Here is a 25,299-nt window from a genome sequence, read left to right as displayed (position 1 = left end):
GGATGAACACAGTTATGGGTACTGTTTACCACCACAAGCGTAGATTTTGTGATTTTGGCTTGGTTTTTGAGGTACCCATTAGAGCCGAGACGACATTTCGACCGGACAGGGAAATGTCTACCTAGCATATTTTTCGTAAATTTCCCGATTCATCAAGCCATAACTTCGTCAATACTTGGCCAATTTTGTTCATCAAGCACTCAATGGAAAGATAAATTATTTCTCTTTAAGGTAAGATATCCGTCAATGTTGTATATTACATATTTATTAAAATAATCACGGTTTAAAAAAAATAGGTCCATTTTTCTCGACCGCCGAGTTCATACCCTTGATACTATAATATATATATGTATACTATTGAGTTAAAAATTTTCGTGCCAGGTCCCTGTGCTCTTGGCCATAATCATTTATCAATATATGTAACCGTGGGTTGAAAATTCGTTTAAAAGCTGTGTGTGTGCTTTGTGGATTAGCATTCGTACTAAGTCCATGTGGTACATACCGTACTATACTATGTTACAATTATTTTTTCAAGATTTCATTTTTTTGAATCACGAAAAATACCAGTTACGTAATTTAAAAGCCAAAAAGGTCACAGTACAGATACGCAATACCCATTTGGAAACCAGCTTTACTTGTTAGCTTGCCCTGTCCATATATATACATTAATATTTACATCCCTCGATACACTTATATAAAGGCACAACGAATTTTTGTTACGGTCTTAATGGTCAGATTCAAACTTTGGGCTAAAAATTCTCCCGCGGGACGCGGTTTTAGCTCCAAACTCGGGATATATCTGCATCTATTTTTTGTAGTAAAAACGTAGTAAAAAATGTCACGTGCTTATACCTCATTCATGCCATTGGCCGGAATATACAATTGTATTATGGGTAACTAGTGATCACGTGATTGTGTGTTTACTTCCAAATATGGTGATAGTTTGCTTGCCATTTCTTCGGAGAAATTGATTTATTTGAAAATATTTAGACTCCAAAATGTTATTAATATTGCCTGCATATCATTTTGACTTGCACATATGTATTATTTTACTATAAATAATGATCTGAAATGAGTTATAAAACTGCCATTTTCACGTTTTGTAAATAAATGATATAATGCGAATTTACCAATTCAATAGGTCTAACCGTCTAATCTAGGATCAGCGAAGATCGGCTACTCCCGGCTAAATTCGTAGAATTCTAAATTTATATTTATATATATTATTACCTGCTTTAGGTTTTCAGAACATAAACATGTACATATAACACAGAGAAAATAAGATCTTCTTCAAAAGGCCTAATTATGTATAAATACCAGGTCAGAGAAATCACTCTATTTGGAAGTAAACACACACTCATGTGATCAATAGTTACCCACTAATACAATTCCATATTTATTTCGGCCAATGGCATGAATGAGGTATAATCACGTGACTTGTTTTACTACGTTTGACTACAAAGAACGCGTGTTTTGTGCTGTTGTGCCATTATTGGGAAAATCCCCCGCGGATCGTGGTTTCATTTCCACCATTTGAAACAGAAGGCTTAGAGTAGACTTTCATTGTGAAACATTGATAAATTGAAGATTACATGTTGTGCCATGGCAGATGTCAAAGTTCATGTATATATACTCGACAATTACTTGAAACATCATCTAATAAATTTGTTTTGAAATTATAATTGATGTTGACCAGGAAATGTACCAGTCAGTGGCGTAGCGCCCGTGCATGCTTGCATGCTCAAGCATGCAAAAAAATTAGCTGACACGTAACGCTGCAGAATATAAATAACGTATAAATACATATGATATGGCCAACTTTATGCCTAACATAACTGTGCACATTTTTGATTATGTTTGAATCTTGTCGAAGACAATATTAGACTTCTTCACCAAAATCCCTCAAGCAAATGTGGATTTTGAATCGGGAAACACTTACAAATACCAAAATAAACAACATCGCATGAAAAGTTAGAAATATATTCTAAAAACACATAACTATATTAAAATGATAGCAAAACAACTAAAATAGCGGTTGCAACATGTTCTTGGCCAAAAGTGAATTTTTCAATGTTGGTTCACTTCTTAAAACGCGTGTTAATCCATGATTTTCGGTGTCTACTCACAAAATAGTTGACTTTTATTTTTGTCGAATATGAACAGATTGTTGATTTTGAAAATAATTTTTGTTTTTGTAATTGTTAGAAATAGAACAGAATAGGTAGAAAAATAGGTCATAAATACAATGTTTATTTTTTTTTATTGAGGTGGGTCCCTTCTTACGCAATTTACGTCATTTTGACAGTTGCCTTTGACTCTCTGTCATAAACAAACCAACACGTAAACTTAATTTTAATTTTGTTTAAAATATTCGCCATAAGTTTTTCATCAGTTAAAATAACACCAAATTCTCCCATTGCTTACTATTTTAATTTTTACACCCAAAATCCGTGTTTTTTGTTCGAGCACTTGTCAGGGGAGTCTAGTATAGTACGATTATATGTGTAAATAAAATCACCACTGTTCTAATTTTGTGTATAGTTTTGCATGGTTATCACCTAAATATCGTGACCTCCATTTACCATTGGTATATACGTTAAAAGTAACCATAGAAGTAAAATGGTTACTACATTGTAGGGGGGGGGGGGGGGGGGCTTCGCCCCCCCCATACCCCCTACCGGGACTTCGCCCCTGGACCCTGAGCAGGGGGCGACCCCCAGGCATGCAGGCCTATCCAGACCTAGCTACGCCACTGCCAGTCTAAATTTTGGTTGAATAATGCATGGAAAGTGAATTATTCAAACACTCTGGATATCGAATTTTTAATCATTAATTTCTTTTGAACTCGGGACTTTTTGGGTGTGTACATGTAATTAGGGGAAAGTTGATAACTTTTTATAATATATGTACCCTAATTTTCTTTTGTTGATTTACGGACCCTGAAAGATACGGATTATGCGGCTTTAACTTTTCCACTTTGTGGAAAATCCTTCAAATCGGATTTATCTCCCTTGATTAAAATGACAAACCATACATGTACCTTTGCTATGTTATAAAGTTTAAAAAAAAAAAATTAAATTCAATAATGAATGCAGATCAAATATATTAATCAAATACGTGTATTAATTTAATTTGAAACATGTTTGTTTTGCTGAAAATTTGCAAAAAAAAAAAAAATATCAATACAAAATATTCATGATTGTAATTTGTTGTTGTTTTTGTACTTGCTGTAAAATGAGAAAAACCGTGTTGTGGAGAAGAAGTTTGGTAAAATTTGAATTTTTTACAAATGGATGAGAGTTGAGAATGTCTAACAGTCACCTGAATTCCGATATGCACAGTTATGAATAATGTTTTGCTTTTAAACAAACAAATAAATATGTCTCCTATATAAACTACATTGTATGGTAAAGACCCTATCCCCTGGGGAAAATTCCGAGACCCCAGGGCCATGAAATTCACAATATTGGTAGAGGGCCTTGAGACCTGCCATGTAAGCACATAAGCCACGTGATTATACCTCATTCATGCCATTGGCCGAAATAAATATGGAATTGTATTAGTGGGTAACTAGTGATCACATGAGTGTGTGTTTACTTCCAAATAGAGTGATTTCTCTGACCTGGTATTTATACATACTTTGGCCTTATTTTCTCTGTGTTATATGTATGTTCTGAGCCCTTAAGTAGGTAATAATATATATAAATATAAATTTAGAATTCTACGAATTTAGCCGGGAGTAGCCGATCTTCGCTGATTTTAGATTAGACGGTTAGACCTATTGAATTGGTCAATTCGTATTATATCATTTATTTACAAAACGTGAAAATGGCAGTTTTACAACTCATTTCAGTTCATTATTTATAGTAAAACAGTGCATATGTGCAAGTCAAATGATAAGCATGCAATATTAATAATATTTTGGAGTCTAAATATTTTCAAATAAATCAATTTCTCCGAAGAAATGGCAAGCAAACTATCGCCATATTTGGAAGTAAACACAAAATCACGTGATCACTAGTTACCCATAATACAATTGTATATTCCGGCCAATGGCATGAATGAGGTATAAGCACGTGACTTTTTTTTACTACGTTTGACTACAAAGAACGCATGTTTTTACTACGAAAAATAGATGCAGATGTATCGCGAGTTGGGAGTTTAAAACCGCGTCCCTGGAGGATTTTTAGCCCAAAGTTTGAATCTGACCATTAAGACCGTAACAAAAATTCGTTGTGCCTTTTATAAGTGTATCGAGGCAGAGATTTACATTTAAATCTGTAGGCCAAGCTAACAAGTAAAGCTGGTTTCCCAACGTGTATTGTGTACCTGTACTGTGACCTTTATGGCTTTTAAATTACGTAACTGTTTTTTTTTTCGGGATTCACAAGAAAATACAACATAAAAATCTTTTTTTATTTTTTTTTTTAAATTTTTTATTTTCATTCATTCTTTTAATATAGTATAGTACGGTATGTACTACATGGACTTGGTACGAATGCCAATCAACAAAACACACACACAGCTTTGAAACGAATTTTCAACCCACGGTTATATATATTTATAATTCGTTGTACACTTCCTTAGCTCGGGCTAACAACTACGTACACGCAGGCTACAGTTTCATGGCCGGGATGTGCAGGATCATATTTTTTTTTTTTTTTTTGAAATCAAATGAATAAAAACTTGAATTAACAAAATCAACGTCGATCTCTGCTGTATGGCTTTTGCTGCATATACACAGTGCTCTATGAAAGGGTGGCCTTTGATTTCCACTTCCAAGACCAGATGTCGACATCTTTTAGTTTAGATGTCGACATCAATAACTGACAAGTCGATGTCACACCCGAGCATAAACACATTAATCGCCGAGTTACCGACTGTCTACATAAATATCTTGGATTCATTATGTGGGCATGTACATGTGGTAAGTCTACATATTCTTCTATTTACATGTATGTCGACATATTCCGATATGATGTCGACTTAATGCCTTAATTATGTCGACATTATTAAGTCGTAAGTCGGCAAATCGATAGCAGAAATATGCCATCATAAAATTGCAATATTTTCCAATTTTCGGATTAACGGGCCTTCGAACTATTAGGCCTTAGCGGTTCAAGTGACCTTAAAATTAACAGATGACGATTACTGCGTACTAATCAGACGGCGTGACCAGACCATTATTACACGATTATCATATAATAAACAAATTATTGAAATTCATAGTTCAGAGAAAAATACTTTGACAACTCTCGGTAAAGAAATTGCTATCAAATTTCTTCATCTAGGTACAAACACATGCACACAATTATTTTCATTAGCAATCCAATATGGCGAGTGTTATCCATTGTTTGCGCATGTGTAACAGGAAGGCGACAAGTCGACAACACGACAAGGCGACAACACGACAAGTCGACAAGGCGACAAGTCGACAAGGCCACAACTCGACAACACGACAAGTCGACATTTTACCGCGACAACACGAGATTCTGTACGCGCTAATTAGCGTGTTTGAAATGTCGACTTGTCGTGTTGTCGACTTGTCGTCTTGTCGTGTTGTCGACTTGTCGCGGTTCGGAAACGCGACAAGTCGACATTTTAACTGTTAAATCTCGGGTTGTCGCAGTTTGAGACCGCGACAACTCGACAAGGCGACAACACGACAAGGCGACAACACAACAACACGAGATGGCCATAATCAGCCACCATAGTATATACTTTTAAATAGCGGGGCATCCAATATGACTGTCTGCCTTTTATTTTATATCTAACTAATTCTCAATATCTGATTCAGTTTGCACGGGAGTCTATGGTAGCTACGTTGGCGCCAGCTTGTAAAACGACTAAATACTGGTAACTGTATAAATGCCAGGGGCGTAGGAAGCGGGGGGGGGGGGGGGGGGGGCAACTGAACGGGGGGGGGGCATGCCTTTTTGCCCCCCCCCATTTTCGCCGACTGAATTTTGTAAAAAATGCTTATTTGAAAGAAAAAAGGGTCCTCCTGCACATTTTTCGTAATTCATTCTAGAAAATTTTTCGCTGCGCGACGCATTTCCTAAAACGTTCAAGCACATAATGTCAAACCTTAAATAGTAAAAATTAAATACACACGAACTAGACTAAAAATGTCGATCAAGGGATTCTATGTACTATTTTGAAAATAAATGTCTCTTAAAAGATCAATTTGTTTATATGTCTTAGCGAGACAATTAATTCATTTTTTATGTCACACAACAATGTGCCGATGGTGTGAAGCCGGTATATTCAGATCGAGTAGGGTTGCATAATGTTATAACGACAGAATTATCATTTCTCAATGCAGGTAGCTTTAAATCGAAAAATTACCATGTTAAGAACGCTTCATAATCATTAAAATACATCGTAAAACTCATCTCAGCCATTCTAAATCGTAATTTTTTTCTTGGGGGAGACCCTCGGACTCCCCTAACACCAAATTCTCGCGCCTTTGGGTGCTCGCAAATTCATCAAAATGCATCGTAAAACTCATCTAAGCCATTCTAAATCGTGTTTTTTTTCCGGGGGAGACCCCCGGACCCCCCAAACACCAAAATCTTGCGCTTTCGGGCGCTCGCCAATTCATCAAAATACATTGTAAAACTCATCTCAGCCATTCTAAAATACAATATTTTTCCCGGGGGTCACCCCCAGACCCTTAAAACACCAAAATCTCGCGCCTTTGACGCTCACACGCTAATTTGGCCAATTTGCGTATTCGTTAATTTCCTTTTAGCGACCCCACTGTCTATAAATGTGTACAAGGATTAAATTTAATGATATATGAAAAATGTACATAAAGCATATATGGTTGGGAGTTGAATTAATCTCCTCCTGAAGGTGCGACAGCGGGGAGGGGGGGGGGGGGTTTACAAAATATTGAGGACCTTTGCCCCCCCCCCCCCCCCCATTACGTTTCATCTTCTTACGCCACTGAATGCTATGTATAACAAGTATTAACTTCCCAAAAAGCTAAGTGGGCTACGCGGAAGCTTAACCAAATTTCAAATATTGGAATTCAAATGGAACCACGATCCGCGGGGGATTTTCCCCATAATGGTACAAAACACGCGTTCTTTGTGATAAAACGTGGTAAAATAAGTCACGTGCTTATATTATGTCTCATTCATGCATTGGCCGAAATATGGAATTGGGTAAATATATATAGTGATCACAAAATTGTGTGTTCACTTCAAAATATAGTGATTTCTCTGACCTGGTATTAAGTATATATAATTTGGCCTTTAGACGGAGATCTTATTTTCTCTGTATACATATTTGCTATCTGGGTGAATATTTATCTGTTCCGAAACTATATATATTTAGAATACTACGATTTTAGCCGAGAGTAGCCGATCTGCGCTGATCCTAGATTAAACGGTTAGACCGATTGAATTTATCAATTCGCATTATATCATTTATATATAAAACGTGGAAATAACAGTTTTAGAACTCATTTCAGTCTATCATTTATAGTAAAACAGTACATATGTGCAAGTCAAAATGATATGCATGCAATATTGACAACATTTTGGAGTCTAAATATTTTCAAATGAATAAAGGAGTAGATATGATAGGACCAGTATTTGGCCTTATTTTTTTACTCTGATCCACATCAATTTCACATCAATAAATACTCTCATACTCGCCATTCACCAAAACACAACTTTTTATAACCATGAACACGATGTGCTCCACCTATGACGTCATCAAATTGATGATTTTCCTCTTCTTGCCAAATTTTGCTAGAAAATCATCATCTTTAGGTTAGAAAAGGCTTGAAATGGATTTGGCCGCCACCTTGGAGCAACTTTATATATTTTGCATGAATATGCGTAAATACACGATACACAACGTGCGAAAATCTCTTTCTGCTCCACGAAGGCGGCCACATTCATTTTTAGAGAAAACCACTCAAAAAGTATGATTTTTCAAGGATTTTTGTGAAAAATGGCGGGAAACTGCATGTTGATGACGACATAGCGAACATAATTGGCGCATGCGGGATATTTTCGGGATGTAACGTGTTAGCAAATGTATTCAACTGTTATATGGCAAAATATGTTGTTCTTTTCTGGAGAATTAATTTTGTTGCCATATTCGAGTCTTAACGTACCTTCTCCTTTTTACGAAAAATGGCAAGCAAACTATCACTTTATTTGGAAGTAAATACACAATCGCGTGATCATTAGTTACCCATAATACAAAATTATATATTTCGGCCAACGGCATGAATGAAGTATAAGCACGTGAATTGATTTACTACGATTTCAGTACAACAATAGATGCAGATATATATTTATGAAATTCAATGTAGATGTAAAACCACGTCCCGGGAGCCCAAAGGTTGAACCTGGCCATTAAGACCGTAATAAAAATCGTCCTTTATTGGAACGGGGGATTTAAATATGTATGTATATATATAGACAGGGCAAACTAACATGTTAAGCTGGTTTCTCAATGTGTAATGTGGACTGTACTGTGATATTTGTATGGCTCCATACTTTATTCCTCTTGAGTTTTGTCCTACATGTACATTGTATGTCAGTGTTTCCTCTGTCGTGATTGTCATTACATATATATATATAGTGTCTAATGAGAGAAAAAAATATCTCTAGAGTCAAACGCCTGTGGTTAATCTGGTCCTTTCATGTACACCAAAAGAATTGAATATATAACGGTACATTGATGATTGTGGTGACTATATATGTGGCTTTGAAGTTTCTTCAAAGGAATTTTCTGCTGGCCTGTGATTGGTCAGGTTTTTAGGTTAAATGACCCGAAGGGTCAGCGTGACTTATAGTCATCATGTTCCGTCCATCCGTCGTCCGCCGTGTGTAAACTTTTCATGAAAGCGACTTATACTCAATAACAGAAAGGCCTAGGGTGCTGATATTTGGCATGTAGCATGCAGAGATGAAAGGCTACCAAGTTTGTTCAAATGAATGATTATACCCCTGCTCGATTCGTTCTGAAAAGCGGCTACTGGCGTACACCGGTCACGTGACCGGGCGACGACCGGGCGATCTGGCAAAACAAGCATAACCGGCGTATTCCATCATGGCGGACATTTTTTCAGAGCTTTAGTTATATTTTAAGTTTTACATCAAACACAATCAAAGACTGAATTTAAGTTGATCAATGCGTATTTGGAAAAAAAGCGATATTGCCAATAAGAAATTTAGCTTTCAAATATTCGTATTTTTCATTACCGGGCTAAGAACTTTAAGAAATTCATAAATCATTACAGTTTAATTTTAATAGGACACCATGACTGGCTAATGTTATTGTTTTGTTGTTTTGCCTATTGGAAAATGAACCCCTCCCCCTTCTTAGTTTTTATTCATCATGCGTGCTACTCTGTATAATATACAAGTGTATGCTGTTTTATTCCAAAAGAAAAAAATATAAGAAATTGCATCAAACTGCATTAATCACTTGTGTTGAAATAGAAAACATATGTGATGGCCTATTTCGGCCATGTCGCATTGTCGCTCCTAACAAAATCGCTGCGTGCGTTCCGATAGTAATCCACATTTGATGCAATGTATGATGCATTGTAATTTGTATTGTAGAATTATAATACAGTACGCGAAGCAACAGTGAGATAATGCGCGGAGTGACATAGCAACAAAAATACACTGTCGGAGTGTCGGTGCGACAAATTTTATTTTCTCACTAATGCGACAGAGCGACATGATTGTTTTATCGCACAGTCGCGTGATATCGGCAAGGTTTTTTGTCGCTCCAAGCACTGTCGCTCGATAATCCTTGCATTGTTGCAATTAGCCACACACCATTCATTATTTATTCTAACTAAAATTCAGGAGATCGCTGAAGCACTGGTTAGTAAAGCATGAGTTATCTTACTAGTGACAAACTGGGTTTAAACTGATACCCTGGTGTGGCAATGTTTATTTCTTACTACATGTCACCAGTAGAAGTCTTTATCTCATGTCATGATATAGGAAGTAACAGAATGCCCGTACAATCATATTCACTTTTGAGCATTCTTTCTGAATTATGTATTTACAATGTACATGAAGGTATAATACTGTACACATAAATCTATTTTCTTATGTTACACTCTGAATTACATGTGTTTGACGAAAACGATTCATTAGAACTTTAAATGTGTTGTTTTCGAAAGTGTAAAACTTAGAATAAATCAAGCAGTCCAAGAGAAGTCATTGAAATTTAATATACTTGGAATAAAACATTCAATTTTTATATACATTATATTTACAAATTTTATTATAATCACACTAATAGAATGAATATACACAGGCATTTGATATAAAACGCTGTGACACCGTATGTATTACATTATATAGAGAAAAAATATCTATAGAGCCAAACGCCTGGGGTACATACATCTAAGTCTATACATCACCGCTCGTTTCGATGTATTCGCTTCATAAATGGATATCTACATACCTTAGCGTATCAAAAGAGGTTTCAATTCCTGTCCGTTAATGAATACAACAAGGAAATCACAATGTTTGGAGAATTTATGTCTGAACGGAATGAGTTTTGCTTAAAGAGAGTTTCGTCAACAAATATCTAACCCTCATTCCGCCATATTGCGCCGATATTAGCCGGTGAATCAAAACCGGCTGATCCGGCGTATGCCGGTCGCGCCACCGGCGCATTTTTTCTTTGAATCGAGTGACTTAGCCGCCTCGCCGGGTCGCCGGCGGCCGCCCGCTCTTGACGAATCGAGCAGGGGTATTGAACTTCATTCAAGGTTACAGGGGTCAAATAGGCTAAAATCTTTAAACAACTTCTTGTTAATAACTTATAGGCCTAGAGACCTCATATTAAGCCTATATCATGCTGGAATGAAGAACTACCAAATTTGTTCAAATGAATGGCATTGACCTTGACCTTCATTCAAGATCACAGGGGTCAAATAGCTATAGGCTAAAATCTTACACAATTTCTCGTGAATAAGTAAGAGGCATAGAGAACTGATATTGGCCCTGCAGCATACTAGGATAAAGAGCTCCAACTTTGTTCAAGTGAATGACTTTTACCTACTTTTAAGGTCAATGTCATCAAATATTTTGGAAACTTACAGCTTCAACTAAGGAGCTCCTTGTACTGCCTTAACTGTGTACCATTTTTCCCAACTTTGAAAAATCTCCATACTTTTCAAACAATACCATGTAATTCGCTTGAGAAATGCTAAAACAGACAGGGGTCACAGGGGCCGAGTGGTTAAGATCTATTGACATATTACCACAAACCCTCCACCTCTAGGTCGCAAGTTAGAATCCCATGTGGGGCAGTTGCTAGGTAATGACCCCTGGTCAATGTTTTTCTCCAAATACTACAGCTTTCATCCAATAACAAACCTGGAAGGTCCTTACATGACCCTGGCTGTAATAGGATGTTAAACTAACAAAACCAAACCATAAGACTGTTGTTGTGATCTTTAAGCTATATTAACAAAATATTAATTAAATGATGCCTTCATTTTAAAATATTTTGATAATAAAGCATAAATGAATATATTCTGTGCTTCAGAAGACAATGAAATAAGTTTTAATAACACAAGATAAATTGATAGCTGGGTAACAAGGTAGTTTAAAAAGTTTTCTTAACAAAAAGATAAATTAATGTCTGCTGTGCTTCATTAGACATACTTCTATTTCCAACTGATTAAGCATGATTTTATGAACACAAGTGTTATTATTATCATATACACAGCATATGTCTACAGGATACAGGTACAAGTTTAATAACAAAATACCCTCCTTACTTGTGAATATATTTCAAAAAGGTTTCATATGTGATAAATCAACATCTGCTGTGTTTCATCAAACAGCGAAGTTTTCATAACAAATATTTTCAAATGACTTAACATGATTTTAAGAAATAATACACTTTATATAAACCATACAAGTATATTTCAATACTGAACACTGGCCATCTTTTATGGTACAAGTTACCCTGCCTACAAAACTTATATATATCTATACTGTAAATCTACTTATTTTCACAGCAACTTAATAAATTTCACATTTTAATTCCCAGCGTGTGATAATTTTATTTCACGATTTACAGTTAAAAGACGTATTTGACATTTAGTTAAAAATTCTTTTGTGGCTATCAATTTCGCAAAATTCTAATTGCCTATGAAATATGCAAAATTTAAAAGTATGGGAAAATAAGTCATTTTACAGTAATTTATCTTCATCACAAGTCCTTGTTTTGTGACTGTACATTAATACATCAGTATAGTATTTAGCAGCTTGCACAATAAAGCTAAATACTGCCCTGTATTCAAATCTTAAAACCAATCCTATAGACTCTACGTAGGTCACCACTCCGCTCCAAGGTAATACAAGGGCCCAGTGGGCCCGAATTGCTCACCTGCTATCTGTTATTCATGCATGATTCATTTTTAACAAATAGGAGAATGAATAAGAATTTATTTCATGCCTAAGCAAATTAGAGGCCCCTTTGCCTCTTGGTTATTAAGAAGAAGTTGTTTAAATATTTTAGCCTATTCGACCCCTGTGACCTTGAATGAAAGTCAAGGTCATTCATTTGACCAAACTTAATAGCCCTTCATCCCATCATGTTACAGGCCCAATATCAGGTCTCTAGGCCTCTTGGTTATCAAGAAGTCGATTAAAGATTTTAGCCTATTTGCCCCTGTGACCTTGAATCAAGGTCAAGGTCATTTGAACAAACTTGGTAGCCCTTCATCCCAGCATGTCACATGCCAAATATCAAGTCTCTAGGCCTATTGGTTTAGAAGAAGAAGTTGTTTAAAGATTTTTGCCTATTTGACCACTTTGACCTTGAATGAAGGTCAAGGTCATTCATTGGAACAAACTCCGTAGCCATTGATCCCAGCATGCCACAGGCCCAATATAAGGTCCCTCGGCTGTTTGGTTATTTAGTAGAAGTCTGTCAAATATTTTCACCTATTTGACCCCTGTGACCTTGAATGAAGGTCAAGGTCATTCATTTGAAGAAACTTGGTAGCCTTCTCCCCAGCATGCTATGAGTCAAATTTCAGGACTCTAGGTCTCCAAGTTTTGGAGAAGAAGTTGTTTAAATGGAAAAGTTGACGCAGGACGGCTGGACCGACGGACGCTGCACCACAGTATAAGCTCACTTGCCCTTCGGGCAGGTGAGCTAAAAACAACAAAAACAGTGTAGATATTTGTGACATATTAAATGAAACTGAATGTTCTATAAGCCTAACAAGACTCTCAGTCAACTTTCAATGTCACCTATGAAAACGCTCCAAATTGTTTCTTCAATTTTGCGAAAAAAAAGGGAAAATAGAAAAACAATTTGATGGCAACAGTCGACTTGGAATGGTTATACATGTATTTATTTGATTTTTTGATAGAGCAACATGTACAGTGATTGTAATTCATTCCACATAATCCCCATAATCCCACCTCTGTAGTTCCATAAATATAAGTCGGGGACGGGTATATGGACCTGCTTCGTCCCCTCTGATATTCCTCTTTATATGATACATTTGTGCTACATGCATGTCCTGTCTCATCACCATTTCATAGTCTGGTATATCAGGACTATAGCAGTCTTTAGCGAAGGAAAAGCGATATGCCCGAATATTAGTAAGTCCTACCACTGATTCCATCAGATATTCATGAGCTGATAAACTCAGTGGATTGTCTGCTAGATTCAGGTACATCAGGCTTTCCATAGAGGCTAGATCCCCGGTCACCACCTCCATCACATTGTCGCGTAACTTACAATCCTCAATCTCCAGTGTCTGTAGAGTGGACCTACAGCCCTTTAACAGTTTACACAGGTTACCAGCAGCGGGGTGAAGGTTGTTCTCACTGAGGTCTAACTCTTGTAGACCAGCTATGTGATGGGAGACTGATAAGTAAGCAATGTCAGTCAGGGAAAGACCACACCCCACTAGTCTTAAGTATTGCAATGCACTGGGGATATTAGACAAAATCTGCCGCAAACGCGTCTTTATACGATTGTTGCTGAGGTCAAGTCTGACAAGATGAGGCAAAGATGACAAAAGATGTGCTAGACGATCAGATGCGTTCCTAATGGAATTACAGGACAGGTCTAGGGCAGTTAGTTTATCAAATCTCTCAAACACTGGGCACAACTTACAGAAGTCCTCACTGGTCAAGGAGTTATACTTCAGACGTAGACCTAGCAGGAACTACAAAGATGAAAGAACACTTTTAGAAGCAGAAAATAGTGTACTGATTTTCCTATAGAAGTAAATGGTTTTAACCTAATCAGAAACACAAAATCTACAAAAGAACAACAGTATGAATATTAGTAATCCCAGTCTGACTTTATTGTCATTGATCTATTTTTCACGAGGAATGAAAAAATATTCGTACAATGTACTCAGACAAAAACTGAATAATACATTGAACATTTGCAATATACAGATATAGTCAATTACATCCAAGTTATAGGTAATATTAACATTGAACTGTCTTTTCAAAATAACCTTTGGTAAACAGCTTCTTTAATAACAGATTTATGCATGTTACATTTTACAGCTTCTTTGATAATAGATTTATTCATGTTACATTTCATTTATTTGGTATACCTTTGGGTTGACTTGCTGTAGAAGTATTTGGAGTTTTTCTTCCCCAAGGCAAGTAGCATCTAGTTTTTCAAGAACAATTTTCAGCTTGCTCTCTTGGAAGCCAGAGACCTTCAGTGCTTTGCATAATTCTGCATGTGTCTTGTCCGAGGCGACGTAGGCATCCATTTTCACTGTGACTACAATTAATGACAAAAGTGTAGGAATGATTTCAGATATACTGTGTTGTACTATTCTAAGGTTGTTGTCTTTTCAGTGCAAAACTGAAATCTAATATGCAATTGCAATTTCTATGCAATATCTTGATAATTTTTATGTACCTTTGAATGCAAGCTGTATTCAACCATACTTCTTAAACATACATGATCTGGTTTAGATATATCCCTATAATCTGCAAACAGACATAATTGACAAACCCATCCATGAATTCTATTAGGTAATCGATCTCAGCATATCTACATTAAGACACCTACAACTGGAGTCAGGGATGGTCGTGTCTGCAGTCATCAGTTGGTACGAGGTATCTGTCGACTCCGTCTGGTCAGGGAGCAGGTTGACCACTCTATTGTACATGTCCACCATAACAGTCTGACGAGACTCGTTGTGTGCCAACATACAGTGAGTCGCCAGGTAAAAAAGGATGACTTCCGCTGAAATAAAGCAGGGATTTATTATTTCAAATTTATGTAAACAGGAAAATAATATTTGAAAATTAGAAACAAAAAATCGCAACAATCAATGACTAATGATTATGTTAACATTTCTTCTATTTACAACAAAAAATATTTATTTATATTTCATCTTAAAATGTGTGTATGTATAAGTAACACTAATAGGCACTCCATATACAGATTTTTAATATTCTGAATCATTTTGTCCAAGATTAAAACATGGAGATCCTCACTATATCTAATTTCCATTAATAAACAGTATATATATGTAGGTATTACTGGAATTTTACTTGAAGCAATTAACTACACTAAATGTGTACATATATTGACAATTGATACATCCATATATAGATTGGTGCCATGCATTACCATGATTGCTTCAAAAATTCCTGTATGCACTGTATGTAGGCTTTATTTGCTTACCTGTGGGGAATCCTGACATATCTAGATACTTGAGCCTTGTTGGTGTACGTTTCTTCAGACATTCCAGGAATGTATGTGATAAACAGGTTGTGTAGCGCAGACTCTGGCGGACTATGTCTGTTAGGTACGTGGAGTTATACAGAGGCACTACAGATGTGTACAGACTCGGGGCAAGTTTCCTGAGAGAAAGGCTGTTCAAAGGCCAATGAGAAATTAGTGTTTCCATTGAGCGATCCCGATTATCAAGAAGTGCAGCTTGCATGAGAGCCACACTGAGGTGGTTAGGGATATGCTGCACTGCTACCTTAGTAAAGGAAGCATCACGTACAATGTACTCTGCACACAGATTCACCAGTGATTTGATGTGTGTCCTTCTATAATCACCATGATTTGGCTCTTCCTGTAAGTCTAGTGGGTACACAGCCCCCTGATAATGATCATATTGAAGCGAACTCTCCATCCTGTCATCGGTTCTCAGTAAAACAGCTCTTGGAATGTGGCATCTTGATCTTAAAGATAAGAAAATATTACCTAATTAATGCATTAATGCAATCTATATATTACATTATATATTCACCCCAAGATACTCTGGCATATTATGACAGATATAGGGATTGGATTTTGCTTTTGTGTTAACCATGCTTGTATGGAGCAATTCCTCTAAGATTATACTCTATGGGGCGCATTAGATGTCTGGTGGTAATGCTTTGTAAGCAGTCTTAATCAGAGATGACCTGGCCCGACAAAGAACGGTTTCAGCGAATTCCATGTTTTCATGTAGCAGTACGCTCTGGCCCTTCACCAGACATCTATCTGTCTTAATGTCTAAGTCTTGGTGTGAGCCACTGAGGGCCAGAGTATCTTAAGCTACGCAACAATACACCTAGCAAAGAGCAGCCCATGCGAAATACAGAATTTCTAACAGGACATTCGGTCAGGTAACTATCCCAAGCATGCCGGACCGAAACAACTTTTGCAGGACATTTCGTTTAAGACAACTTCAAATACTTACCAGTCAATAAAAAATCAAACTGATATGTACTAACTGTTCAATAACTAAAAATAAACCACAAAGACACATTCTACTGACATTTGGTAGTATTTGCCGGGCTTTGCCCCGGTAACATAATGTTGCTAAAATATCTCGCAAAATCTATGACGACAAAGGTCAGTACCGGTTACCGAAGCGCTTGACTACAGTGATTCTAACACCATATATAGTTTCAAACGCTCAAGTGACGACTCTTCACGTGACTAAGGTAGAAAACGTATGCCGGACATTTGGTCTGGAAAAACGTGATTAATTGTGGGACCACAACTGATTTTTACCGGACATGGCCGTCTGACCGGCATATTTCGCATGGACTGAAAGTGAAAGAGCACCAGTGTGACAATGCGACATTGCGCCATTTAACAGTGCATTTCTGTTGCATGGCGCATTGTCCCTCTTTACTTGGTGCATTGTTGCATTGTCATTCTTCGCATGTAGCCCGAGATACTCAGGCCCAGACACCAGACTTAGACATTATGACAGCTAGATGTCTAGTGTAGGGCCAGAGCACAGTGCAGTATCAAAAGGTGGAACTCGTTGACACCGTTTGGTATCGGGCCAGGTCATCTCCGATTGAGACTGCTTACAGAACATTACCACCATGAAGCATTATTTAAGTTGATCTTTTCAACAATTGAATAATTTATCTACACATAGCAATCCATTTTATTATGCATGCACGTTATATTATGCAACTTTAAATCTTCCTCCTCGTCATTGCCATTTTATCATAGTATGCAAATCGCCTCTAATCTCGACGGATTGCTATATTTGGGTAGCTAGGTAAATAATTCATTTGTTTAAAAGACCAAGGTAAGTGGAACTTCTCGGAGGTCAGCTGAATTAATGGAGATGACCTGACCTGATACCAAACGGTGTCAGGGAGTTCCACCTTTTGATATAGTGTTGCACTCTGGCCCTACACCAGACATCTACATGTATCTGCCATAATGTCTAAGTCTGGTGTCAGGGCCAGAGTATCTCGGGCTATCTTCGATTGGTGCAATGTCAGTCTTCAATTGGCGCACTATTATTGCGTAGTGTGACCAGGGTGGAAGAAGACGTGTAGAGTAAGTGCTTCCATGTATTATCCAATATATTGACCTACTGTAGCTTCATTTGTATCTGCAATGGAGTTTTCATTAGTTTTCTCAAAAAGATTTAGACAGTCTACTAATGAAATAGGAATGTTTGTAAACAAGGATATCATCATGACGAAATATAAAGAATAATGCTATAAATTATTTCTAATAATATCCTTTTTCAGCCCATCAACATTATATGTAACAAATATTGTGTTTTTAAGTAATTAAATATGTATACCCCGTTTGATAACTTGAGTTTGGTAGACAGCAGCTACATCCTCTCCTCTGTTTCAAGCGCACCAGAAACGTTGATCCGAACAAGAAAGGTTTACGACATCGGGCCTCAATAGCAATAACGAAAAATTTGCACACGGGTCACGTACGACTTATTCAGGTACTTATTAATCTCGGTCAATCAGACGCTTTTTCTTCATTCACGATGACCCTGTGTAAAGGGAAATTGTTGTTTCAGTGCTTGATATCGTCTAATTATCGCTTATCGTCGTAAGTATGGACTTCTTTAAATCGTATGCAGCTTGTCTGTATTGATACATTTATACAAATAAATATTGTGCGTGCTTATCAGCACACCAAATGTAAACTTCGGCGACTTTCTATCGTAAAATTTGACCAGACCAGAGCAAGTTATGTCCCTTTATTTAAAAAATGTCAACTTTATTTCGATTTTTTTTATTTCATTATACATAATAGTGGATATGTTGTTTTGTTTTGACAACTGAATTATTTTCTGAGTAGTGAGTTTGTTGTCATGCCGTATACCATTAACAAAGATTGGTACAGAGTGAGACGAAGAGACTTGTTGTTTTATTAATATGCATCAAGCTGACAACGCACACAGGGACCTGGCACGAAAATTTTTAACCAATAGTATACATATATATATTATAGTATCAAGGGTATGAACTCGGCGGTAGAAACTCCATTTAAACATAGTGTAGCTCACTTACTTTAACCGTCACCGCCATGTTCATTTTTCTCTTGGAACGCTTCTCGACTTTACATAAAGTGACTACATTATGCAAATTATATTATGTTGTGCTTGGCGGTAAACTCGAGAAGCGTTCCGAAAAACAAATGAACATGGCGGTCACGGTTAAAGTAAGTGAGCTACACAATAATGTTTAAATGGGGTTTCTACAAAGTACGGGTCATGACACCTCCAAAGGAGATTGTGGATGAACACTGTTATGGATACTGTTTACCACCACAAGCGTAGATTTTGTGATTTTGGCTTGGTTTTTGAGATGCCCATTAGAGCCGAGACGACATTTCGACCGGACAGGGAAATGTCTACCTAGCATATTTTTCGTAAATTTCCTGATTCATCAAGCCATAACTTCGTCAATACTTGGCCAATTTTGTTCATCAAGCACTCAATGGAAAGATAAATTATTTCTCTCTTAGGTAAGATATCCGTCAATGTTGTGTAGAACCCATTTATTAAGATAATCACGGTTTTTAAAAAAATAGGTCCGTTTTTCTCGACCGCCGAGTTCATACCCTTGATACTATAATATATATATATGTATACTGTTAGTTTAAAAAAGTCGTGCCAGGTCCCTGTCCTGTGACAACGCATTAAAGAATTAAAAACAAAACTGTAAAAACAATCACATTAAAATCAGCAGTTTATTTGAAATCAGTGTAATGATAATGATAATGCTTCCTTTATTCAGATGGACATAAATCAATCATAACTGTATTAGCATCATTTGATGATTATGTACATGTTATTGTGAGAGTTAAAGTAATTACTTTATTTGATATTACATACATTGTCATACCGTATAAAATTGTATTTGGCCAATATTTACAAAGATTGGTACAGAGTGAGACGAAGAGACTTGTTGTTTTATTAATTTGCATTGAGATGACAACGCATTAAAGAATTAAAAACAAAACTGTAAAAACAATCACATTGAAATCAGCAGTTTATTTAATTTGAAATCAGCGTAATGATAAGGCCTTTTGTTTAAATTACTTCAAGAGTTAATGCTCTAGAAGTTCCAAGTATATTGTAACTGAAAGTATGGTACTGGATGTATATGGAACTTATTTTGCCACTGCTATTTATCGTGAAAAATTTAATTAAATTTAATTCAAAGCTTGTCAATGCTTCCTTTACTCAGATGGACATAAATCAATCATAACTGTATAAGCATCATTTGATGATTATGTACATGTTATTGTGAGAGTTAAAGTGTACACGGAATGGTTTGGTATATAAGGCTTGATAAATGTGTCATTGTATAAAATTTAGAATGGAGAAAGTACGAGTTTCATAGCGAATACGGTATTAGAGATAATGCGACTTTTATTTAGAACACACCTGAAGCCCCAAGCCATTGACCCCGATTCGGGACCCCTGACCTGTGACGTCATGAGGACAACGGGACCTACTCTACTCGCATAAGATAGAGTGGCGATTTTCAGTGTCTGCCATCTATTATAAACTATCTGTTTGTAAATATCGATTTTTACAGACACAAGTACCTGTGTACACGTCCGATACCTATTTAATATTGTCCTCAATCACAGATATGAGTTTGGAATACGCTTGAAAATAGGGATTTATACCATGCATATATTGATGTACCTGTCAACTCTTAGATAAATGAACATTTCTGCGCGATTTCTGCACAATTATACACAATATAATGTGTATAATAATCCACGTACGTTGCAAATCTACGGTATTTGGAACCACATATACATGAATATTATGTAAAGGATTCTTGACTATGTTATCCAAAACCCGACTCGGGTCGTTGTACTGGTCGAACCCGCTTTACAAATTTCTGACTTTTTCATATAACCTACCCATACGAATTAAGTTATGATTCTAAACAGATTTTTTTGCATATATGTAAATGCATCTACTTATTGCGTTTTATCTTAAATCGATCCATTTTTTTGACGAAATACATTCAGCTTTCATATAATACAATACATCCGACGACTTGTTGATATTTCGCTCAAGTTCATTTATTAGTGTCTTTAATTGAAAAAAATAAAATCATGCACGAGTCAGACGAAAAAAAGACTGAAGATGTCTAAGTCTAATTCAAGTTGCAGATATCAAGTACAGAACAAAATCAGAACTTCCGAATAGCCAATGTCGTGCTGCGTTTATCTCTTTACCTGCAGTAACTAAAACGCGTGGTCAACCGAGACTAATGAGGGGGCTAATAACCAGATTACGTAAGAAAGGTGTTTAGTGACCTGTCTCGCTTCGTTGATTAGCTCACGTCAGTTGTCAAAAGTAAGATTACAGGTAAGTTAGCGATGGCCCATCATTTAATTGTTGTATTATGTCATATTTGTTTACACTTATAAATCCTTGGTTTACAGTAAAATATACCGTTCGAACATAACATATAACAAATGTATAAATCACTAGATGTATACATAATTGTATATTTCAGAATGACCAATGTATACATTTGTCTCGTATATATATTTCTAGTTATATGTATTTTTATAACAGAAACTACAAAATTATTTACAAATGGCATGTCGAGAAAGAACAATGCAAATATGATGCACAATGTCAGAATTTTGATATTTCTGGTAGTTGCTAGATTTTGGATAATCAATTCTTTGTGAATTTCGGTCAATATCGATCATTATATAATACTAATAATGATAATCTATATGACCAATAAATGTACTGTTGAATATTGTTAAAATAACATATGTTCTCATACATGTATATGTACATGTAGCTATAAAAGGAAGATAGACTCGTTACAGCTATAAATGAATTATGTATTTTAAATTCAATTTCTCAAGTGGTTTATTGGTTTTATTTACTCCCTCTCCCAATTAATGTCTATGATATTTACGTGTATTGAACTATGAAATACATTTAACACCTTTTCTTTTCGTTATGCTGATTCCTGAAATCCATAGGCCAAGTGAATTTTTATTTATACAGAAACATCTTCAAATGGATAATTATATGACCATCATTTTCGAATTCATCTCTTTTTATATGACATTATGAAAATTGAATATTCTCCAGGTTTGATAATTTATTAAGCTGTTAAAACAGAGATAAGATCTCTACTTAAAAGTTTTTACACAAGGTACACCTGGCTTATACCAGAAACATAAATAACTTAAAATTTCCGCTAATCTACTTATGTATTTAGCATGATTTCAGTTGCAATATTTCCTATTATACATAATTAAATCGTCACCATAACTGTATACTGTATATATATCTGTAAAATTCTCGTAACCCCATTTTAGGAATACATATATGTCCACCTTTGTGCTATAACCCCACTACCAAACACCTCACTGCCGTTGTCCTCGTGACGTCACATCTGGTTATTCCCCAAATCAGCGTGAGCGGCCGATTCCCTGATTAGCAGTTGATATACAGGTAAAAATCGAGCACTTCGGAGGGCGGTATCTCGGTACTGAAGCGGCCGATTTTGATGCGGTTTTCAACATTCTTGTCAGGAGATCAAACAGAATAACATATCTAAATATCATTTTCCATTCCGCGTACACTTTAAAGTAATTACTTTATTTGATATTACATAGTTTACATTCTGCATTAATTGCAAATTAAAATTGGATGATGCTTCTCAAGATATGAGCTTGCTTTTAATATATTTTTAAATATTTCACCTTACATGTAACAGGAATGATTTTAAGGTCATTTGTATTGACTGATAAAAAATTGTTTGTAATTACAGTTTTGTGCAAGTTCGTTCAAAATGGTATACAGCACAGCATTTAGAGCCAACTATTGACAAAAAAGAACTGAAAAAGCCAGTCCCAGCCACAGACCCAAGACTATTCAGACCAATAATGGCTCCAAGGACAGAACAGTCACTGTCTTTCACATATGTACCAGAAGTTCAGTAAGTATTGATCATTGTGTTTTCTGAACCAACAATATACTTGATAATGGTATGTGTTTATTCAGAGATTTAAATATAATTGGGATAAGTAACTAGGGCTTTTCTCGCGATATCACGTACCCATCTATTGTTATGGTTAATGGATGAACGTTACCGCGAGACCAAGCAGTGCGTCTGCGTACTATAGCTGGAGGCAAGTTATCATAGTGTTAGCCCATGAAGCTGCATGTGTACGGCATATTTGACTACAAACCATTTAACATCGAAAAGTATCTCATAGCTTTAATACTGTTGCATTAGAGACGCTCATCTCATGCATGTTTATATATCTCTGTATTGTTTTTTATGAAAAATTGTAAAATTGAAACCTATGCATTGAAAGTTCTGTAAGTAATGATCAAAATGTTGGTAAATTTTGGTAATTAATGACATATTATAAAAGCTTTTCTTGATTCATGAGAATGAAAAATACGACACATATAAATTTAATGAGTTAAACCCTGGAAATTCAATTCGACTAAAAAGATTGCTTGGTAAAGCGAGATATTTGAATAAATTATATTGAAATCTCTGGTAAAGCGGAATATTTACATTTCACTTAAAATTGACTTTTAAATTTCAATATGGTTCTATGCAATATAAATAAAGCTGTTTGGGAAAATTAAGATTAGAAAAAAAAATCTGTTTTACAAACATATTGTATAGCCTTCGAGACTCAGACACAGGTAAACGGACCCCTGTTGAGTGAAGTGAGGCGATGACCTGGGGCAGTGGCCAGGTTTTCTGGCAGACGGTTCACCTGATGACAGTATGACACATGTGATTGTAGCAGTTGCAAATCACTTTCCGTTAATTAGATATCAAATTATGCAATATATCACAGCTCGATCGGCACTGTATCTCTTTCGCCATGATATATTGGGTACCTTCGATAATTTGTGTACTTGATCATGAGCTTTAAAAGTTTCCATATGTATAAACTCAATCGATAGGCAACTATTATTTGAAAACTAAACGGAAATCAGTCAATTATTGAAATCAGAGTACATGCTTTTAAATGTGCTATCTTTCACGACCCTATCGGAACAGTATCGTCGCCATTATAAATTTAGGGTAGCTTCGATGATTTGTGTACAGTTTTATCACCCAAAATTCAAAAGGTTAAATATGTTTAAATTAAATCAATTTAATATTCTATCATGTAAAATTTACCAAGCAACAAATATTTTGAAACTAAATGGAAATCGGTCAATTATTGAAATCGGAGTACGTGGGTTTTATTATACTAATATTTCACGGGGCGAATCCCGCGATTGGTTGTACCGATCGAGGAAGTAACCATGCCGGGATGAGGAAATTCACAGTTTACAGTTTATATAGTGTAACTGATCTCTACAATTATGAAATGTGATGGGTTATTCAAATAAATAACATTTTCAATAAGGAGCAAACTTTAAACTATGTTTTTAGGTCATCTGACTGAAGGTCAGGATGACCTATTGTCATCATGTTTCGTCCGTCGTCGTGCGCTGTGCGCATTGCGTCGTGCGTAAGACTATTTATACAAAATCCTACTCCTCCTTCATCCTTGAATGGATTTGATCCATATTTGGTGTGAAACATCATCGGGGAAGGTCAATCAAATATATAAAAATGAGCTTGGTCCGACCACTAGGGGCTGAGGGGTGGGGCCCCAAAAGGGCAAATTTTCTTAATTTAAGCTTTTAAATCCTACTCCTCCTTCATCCTGGGATGGATTTTATCCATATTTGGTGTGAAACATCATTTGGGAAGGACAATCATACTTCATATAAAAGAGCTTGGTCTGACCCCTAGGGGCTGAGGGGTGGGGCCCCAAAAGTGCAAATTTTCTTAATTTTAGCTTTAAAATCCTACTCCTCCTTCATCCTTGGATGGATTTCATCCATATTTGGTGTGAAACATCATCAAGGAAGGACAATTATATTTAATATAAATGAGCTTGGTCCGACCCCTAGGGGCTGAGGGGTTGGGCCCCAAAAGGGCAAATTTTCTTAATTTTAGCTTTAAAATCCTACTCCTCCTTCATCCTTGAATGGATTTCATCCATATTTGGCGTGAAACATCATTTGGGATGGACAATCATATTTTATATAAATGAGCCTGGTCTGACCCCTAGGGGCTGAGGGGTGGGGCCCCAAAAGGGGAAATTTTCTTAATTTAAGCTTTTAAATCCTACTCCTCCTTCATCCTTGGATGGATTTCATCCATATTTGGTGTGAAACATCATTGGGGAAGGACAATCATATTTTATATAAATGAGCCTGGTCCGACCCCTAGGGGCTGAGTTGTGGGGCCCCAAAAGGGCAAATTTACTTAATTTAAGCTTTAAAATCCTACTCCTCTTTCATCCTTGGATGGATTTCATCCATATTTGGTGTGAAACATCATTGGGGAAGGACAATCATATTTTATATAAATGAGCCTGGTCCGACCCCTAGGGACTGAGGGGTGGGGCCCCAAAAGGGCAAATTTTCTTAATTATCCCCCGCCCAACGAAGTTGGTGGGGGATATACAAATGGGTTCCGTCCGTCC

The 25,299-nt window shown here is 36.3% G+C and overlaps 2 protein-coding genes across 3 annotated transcripts in view; one reads left to right on the top strand and one right to left on the bottom strand.

Annotated features, from left to right (window-relative positions):
* Positions 1-12,194: 12,194 nt before the first annotated feature.
* On the bottom strand, positions 12,195-18,191 carry LOC138323468 (leucine-rich repeat-containing protein 14-like). Of its 2 annotated transcripts, XR_011208548.1 has the most exons (6): positions 18,065-18,191; positions 15,691-16,199; positions 15,070-15,246; positions 14,600-14,775; positions 12,689-14,197; positions 12,195-12,547 (listed from the first exon to the last, which is right to left on the bottom strand). XR_011208548.1 is itself a non-coding variant. In XM_069268108.1 (5 exons), exons 2-5 carry the CDS (start codon positions 16,148-16,150, stop codon positions 13,415-13,417), a joined length of 1,596 nt encoding a protein of 531 aa, XP_069124209.1. In that variant the 5' UTR covers positions 16,151-16,199; positions 18,065-18,191; the 3' UTR covers positions 12,195-13,414. The 2 variants fall into 2 exon arrangements, 1 of the variants encoding a protein (XP_069124209.1); XM_069268108.1 differs by having other exon boundaries at positions 12,195-14,197.
* A 15-nt stretch (positions 18,192-18,206) lies between these two features.
* Positions 18,207-25,299, top strand: part of LOC138323470 (small ribosomal subunit protein uS7m-like) — a 19,537-nt gene continuing 12,444 nt past the window's right edge. The window contains exons 1-2 of the mRNA XM_069268114.1: positions 18,207-18,330; positions 22,557-22,724. Of these exons, the coding sequence (XP_069124215.1) occupies positions 18,266-18,330; positions 22,557-22,724 (233 nt within the window). The 5' untranslated portion in view covers positions 18,207-18,265. The remainder of the gene's footprint in view (positions 18,331-22,556; positions 22,725-25,299) is intronic.

Source organism: Argopecten irradians, chromosome 5 (genome assembly GCF_041381155.1).
Source record: "Argopecten irradians isolate NY chromosome 5, Ai_NY, whole genome shotgun sequence".
Classification (NCBI taxonomy): domain Eukaryota; kingdom Metazoa; phylum Mollusca; class Bivalvia; order Pectinida; family Pectinidae; genus Argopecten; species Argopecten irradians.
Note: the sequence above shows the minus strand (reverse complement) of the source record. Positions and strands in the feature narration are given on the sequence as shown.

What these genes read in the sequence shown, in the direction of transcription:
- LOC138323468 (XM_069268108.1), bottom strand. Translation starts at nt 16,150, where the DNA reads ATGGAGAGTTCGCTTCAATATGATCATTATCAGGGGGCTGTGTACCCA. An exon ending in TATGTCAGGATTCCCCACAG is followed by an intron (nt 15,247 to 15,690) that starts GTAAGCAAATAA and finishes GCTTTATTTCAG; the next exon opens with CGGAAGTCATCCTTTTTTAC. An exon ending in TACAGCAAGTCAACCCAAAG is followed by an intron (nt 14,198 to 14,599) that starts GTATACCAAATA and finishes TCATCTTTGTAG; the next exon opens with TTCCTGCTAGGTCTACGTCT.